The sequence below is a fragment of the Octodon degus genome, unplaced genomic scaffold, assembly GCF_000260255.1.
Source record: "Octodon degus isolate 3935 unplaced genomic scaffold, OctDeg1.0 scaffold00055, whole genome shotgun sequence".
Taxonomy (NCBI): Eukaryota; Metazoa; Chordata; class Mammalia; order Rodentia; family Octodontidae; genus Octodon; species Octodon degus.
In genome coordinates this window covers 4,665,069-4,670,400 of record NW_004524631.1, presented here as the reverse complement: position 1 = coordinate 4,670,400, position 5,332 = coordinate 4,665,069, and the positions used below count along the sequence as shown (strand labels likewise).

Sequence of the window (5,332 nt, the reverse complement as noted above, 5' to 3'; positions counted from 1 at the left end):
TGCTCAAAGTCCAACTTGATTTATCAGGTACCTTAGCACTTGCTAGCCACAGGTGATGCAGAAGGAGGCATATGGTCTAGGCTCTAATGTCCTCATCTCCTGAACAATACAGAGAACCCTGCCCTTGGAGTTCTGGCCAGAAGGTCATGACGTAACAAACTGCATTTCTTCTAAATCATAAATTTAAATCCCAAGCACTAAGAAACCCAGACAATTCTGGGCAAGCTGCTTATCGCCTCTGAGTTTCCTCATCTGTAAAATGGAGACAGCAGTACCACCATTACTGCACACACTTAAGGCAGGGACAGTCTTGCCAAATAAAGATTAGCTGACGGTTTTACTGTTGTGTTTATTTTGATTATTTCTTATCCTTATTTTGTGTCACTTGGTAAATCCTTCTTCACTCCCACCATAAGTTAGGCCCTGATGAATCATTCCTCAAATATCTGATTCATTTTACAAAAGGTTATCAGATTATAATTTCTAAACATTCATGTGTAGAGCATGATACCTTCATTTTAAAGCATTTGAAATTTTCTTGGTACTTGAGATTCAGTGTAGGGGCTTCACACCGCGCTACATCCCTGGCCCAGTTTTTAATTTTTTTTTATTTTTAATTTTTTAAAGAGAGTAAAGAATAGTATTAAAACAGAAAAATTACAAGTGATAAAGAATTTCACTTAACAAAATAATAAGAATTTCATAGTATTTGTTGTAATGTAGTATTGTTTTCTAATTAGTTGTTCATATTACCAGATATATTCATACAAAATTGGAAGGAGGAAGAAAAAAACAAACAAATATATAAGAAATTAAGAAGGGAAAAAGGACAAACAATTGAAAAAAGGAGATAAAACAAATTAACCATTAACTGCTCCTTTCCATAAGGCAGCAGAAATCCACAGTACAGTTCTCCAAACCATCCTGCTTTCATACATAGAGATATCAAAAAGCAGGTTTGGACATTCCTTATTATTATTATTAAGTATACAGGGTCTCACTATGCAGTTCAGACTCCTAGTGATACTCCTGTCTCAGCCTCCCCAGTACTGGGATTACAGGCATGTGCCACCACACCTAGTTCTGGAGCTGGCACAGCACGCAGTCCTGGGGATTGAACTCAGGTCCTTGAGCTTGCCTGGCCCAGTTTTAATTGTGAGACAGGGTCTCACTAAGTCACTAAGTTGCCCAGGCTGGGGTCCAACTTGGATCCTCCTGTACTAGCCTACTAGACTGTTATGATTATACACATTGATCGCTACGTTTAGTTGGTCTCAATATTTTTAACCAACTAAAGTTCCAGCTTCCCAGCATTGTTTGGAACTCCAAACATGACCACCTCCATCATTTTTACACCAAAAACTGTCTCTTAGCTAAACGCTGTATTTTCTGTTAACAGCAATGATGCTGTCTTCTCCCATGCCTGCACTGTTGCTCAACTCATTTCCTTCATGTGCAGTGTCATTCTTTCTCCACCAGCCAACTGACTTCCAGATCTGACTTAAAGTGGTCCACCCAAAGAGTCTCTCTGGATCATGACAGAGGAAGACATCCACTTTCCAACACAACTGCACAACACGAGGGCACTGCGTGTGACACGCAGCCAAACATTAGGTAAGTTCTAAGTTCTCAAGGCACAGGGATCTTGCACTTTGCACAGAGCGAGCTCTCCAGAATACATGTAGCCTGAGAATTTGGGGAACAGGAAGCCAGTCTGGAAACACATTAATTGTACCCATGCAACAGACATTGCAAGGAAAGCTGAAGCCTGAGGGTTCTGCTGCTCACAGGTCACTTACCGGTGCTGTGTCTAGTGAGTCCCTGCTCAGACTCACTGGAAGGGCGAAAGAGTTTCAAGTGGGGTTTTAAACCATGGATTAAATTCTGATGACTTCTATAGTGATTAACATAACCTGGAGAAAGTTGAGAGTTCTTCTTTTTACAAAGAAACATATATACGCATATAGCAAGTTTTCTAAATCGGAAATCTCAATCATTTTGCAAACTAGCCCGGATAAAAAGTGAGTCATAAATTTCTGTAGAATAGAAAACTGCAAGGCTTTAGAGAAGATTTGCAAAGAATATTAAATTTACAAGACATATAATATCTGATGCTTGATGACATAAGCTTGACATATTTCTGGATGGGAAGACAATGAAATTTCTTCTAAGAAAAATTTATAGGATACATCTATGTACCTTTCTTTGCCTTCCTAGCTTGGCATGTTTTAGAAACTCATAGCCATTCTTCTACTATCAAAAGCATAAATAATGGTTGTCATGAGTACTTTGCGCGCCTAAGACAGTATATGTTTTCAAAATGAGTCAAGCAAGCCATGAGGGGGCAGGACGCTGAATGGCATGACACAGCAACCTGTCCGCCGGGCTCATCTGACGCTTACAGAAAGATTGATTCTGAAACGGGCATGCTGTGGCTGGTTAGGGAGAGACCCAGGGACTCAACCCGCTCCCTGCTAAAGAGGTGACTCACTGGAGGCGCTGTCCAGGCTGCTGACACTGTCCGCGCTATGCAGATGGTGCCAGTGGAGCTGCCGGTAGAGGTTAAGTTTGGACAACTTTCGTGGCTTTCCTACACCTTTCAGTTTTGAGTCTGTCTCATCAGGACTCTTCATGCTGGCAACAGTTTTATTAGATTCATTTTTATCTTTGAGGCCTAAGGATTCCATAGAGTCTGTGACGGCAGCCTGAAAAAATAATATAAAACATAAATAAACAAAACACTGCTGTAGCTATGCTTCAATTAGGTCCTTTAATTCAAGTAGAGAGGGGATGATGATGGAGCCAGATAACACACACTCAAGAAAGTCTAGGGTCACTGTGGTTCTCCTTCAGCGGTCCAAATTCTTGAAATTTCATTCCAATTACCTGTTTATCTCAAATACAATTACGTAAGTTACTGGTGAATTACCAAGCTACTTTCATGGATAAATATGAAAATTCTTGTGTTTGTCATTTTCTCTCCTATCCCTTCACTAACTTACTATTGCCCTCATCAACAATAAATAAGATGCAGTCCACCAAAAATTTTAATAAGTGCACTGATACTTTGGTAGCCACAGAGTTGAAATAACAAGAAAATAGATATAAACATATACATATTTTAGCATCTCTTGATTTGACAGGTACTTTACAAAGTGATTCACTTTCTACTTAATGTAGAAAGAATTTCCCTCGAAATGACCTCAGAGTGATCTGTTTTGTTGTGTCATTATCACAGGGAAATTCTCAACATCTTACCTAAGATGAACTCTTAACACTGAGCTACATCCCTCTTCCCTTAAGCTATTTTAATAAGCTTTTTCAGTGTTTTTTAACCTGAATTTTGATTGTCACACACTTTTATGAACTTCAAGTGGGAAATAAATCCTTAATTTACATGGAAAATTAAGAAGCTGAGTCTGAGATATCAAACTGTATTGAGTCTGCCTTCTTCCTACAAGAGAAGAAATTGAGACTGAAAGACGCTAATTCCATGCTAGCTAGGTGATAAGGCTGGTATAAAACAAGATAAATCTGAGGTTTAACTCAATGTTCTGTCTACTCCAAGAGATGCTGCCTGTCCATCATCATTCAGTCACGCTGTTAACACATACTTATGAAAATCATGTTCATATTATGCAGTGCCATAAAAGCAGAATTGACTTACTGCTAGCGATCCCAGGGACGGGCCTGAAATGACTCGCTTCACACTTCCCACATCTGTGAGTCTATGTTCATTGTCATCCCACCTGCCGTAGGCCAGGTCAATCCCACCTACAAAGGCCACTGACTGATCGATGATGACAAGTTTCTCATGATGAGCCCATAAATAAACGCTGGACGACACATGATCCGGGTGCCTCATCACCTTGAGAGGAGAGAAAGCCTACATGTAGCATGCTTTTATAGTTGTCCTTCAAATCATAAAAGGATTTTGCTTGCTCCTTGAAAAGCATTTTCTTACAATTCAAATACCAAACTTAGCTACACATACACCAAAGAAAATCCTCCACACTCCTCATTTTAATTTTTGTACCATACTTAGCAGAAGATAACTCCTATCTACTTCTTAAGCCCCCAAGTCAAATACTGGATTTTGGAGCAGCCTTCATTTAGCTTGAAACTTGACTACATGTTATATAAAAATTCAGCTTGATGGGTAGTCGCTTTCCTTTTCCACCTAAAAGGACTGTTGTATTTGGAAATAACTCTAAAAATATTTAGCCAACATCCATATATGAAGAAAAAAATTAATGAATTATATTGATGCTTTGGTAGCCTTTGAGCTGAAATACTTGGTCTTGGATATATAGTTATTTGAATAGCTTTTTGTTTCAAAGGGAAGTTAGTCCCACCTATTTTGAAACACAGTTTCCTAAGGATCCCACTCTGAGTAGAAAGACTCCAGTTTGACAAGTATATTTTTTAGTATATGTGCTGCCAAAGCGGGCACAATATATTTTTTTATTGTGGTAAAATACGCATAACAAAACTCATCACTATAATCATTTTAAATGTGCAACTTGATGGTATCAGTGTTATGAGTTGGGAGTTACAAAAGATTTATTTTTTAATACATAAAATATTTACTTTGAGTTTTCCCTTTTCTTTAATTTTTGGAAAAATTTTAGGAGAATTGGTGTTTGATTTTCTTCAGCAGTTTGATAGAATTCATCAATGAAGCCATTCAATCCAGTACTTCTCTCTTTGGGGAGATTTCTCGTTAGTGATCAATCTTCTTACTGCTTATAGATCTATGTACATTTTATAGTTCTTTGTGGTTTGCTTTTGGTAAGTTTTGCATTTCTACGATTTTGTCCAATTCATCTAGGTTATCCAATATGTACAACTGTTCATAGTAATCTTTAAAAACCCTCTTTGTCTCTGAAGGATTGGGAGTAATGTTCCCTTTTTCATTTCCGATTTCAGCAATTCAAGACTTTTCCCTTCTTTATTGTGTATTTAGCTAAAGATTTGTCAATTTGGTTGATATCAAAGAACAAATTTTTGCTTTAATTTATTTTTATATAAATTAAAGATTTTGGAGCAGTATGAACATGTTTATGTTTTCTAGCTTACTTATCTCTGTTCTTATCTTTATTTCCTTCTTCATATTAACTTCAAGTTTAACTTCTTTTTCTAGTGCTCTAAGTTTTAAAATATTTACTTTTAAGATCTTTGTTCTGGGGCTGGTGAGATGGCTCAGTGGTCTAAAGCACCTACTTAGAACAAACTAAAAGCACGAGGACCCCGGTTCAATCCCCCAGCCCCACATGCCAGCCAGCCCCGCCCCCTGGTGGGCTGAGCTGGCCACACACACACACACACACAC

At 38.2% G+C, this 5,332-nt stretch overlaps 1 protein-coding gene across 1 annotated transcript in view; it reads right to left on the bottom strand.

Moving 5' to 3' along the window:
* Positions 1 to 5,332, bottom strand: part of Pld1 (phospholipase D1) — a 172,791-nt gene that overhangs the window by 78,863 nt on the left and 88,596 nt on the right. Inside the window, exons 14-16 of the mRNA XM_004633552.2 lie at positions 3,668 to 3,868; positions 2,492 to 2,705; positions 1,800 to 1,913 (exon numbers count right to left, since the gene is read on the bottom strand). Of these exons, the coding sequence (XP_004633609.2) occupies positions 1,800 to 1,913; positions 2,492 to 2,705; positions 3,668 to 3,868 (529 nt within the window). The remainder of the gene's footprint in view (positions 1 to 1,799; positions 1,914 to 2,491; positions 2,706 to 3,667; positions 3,869 to 5,332) is intronic.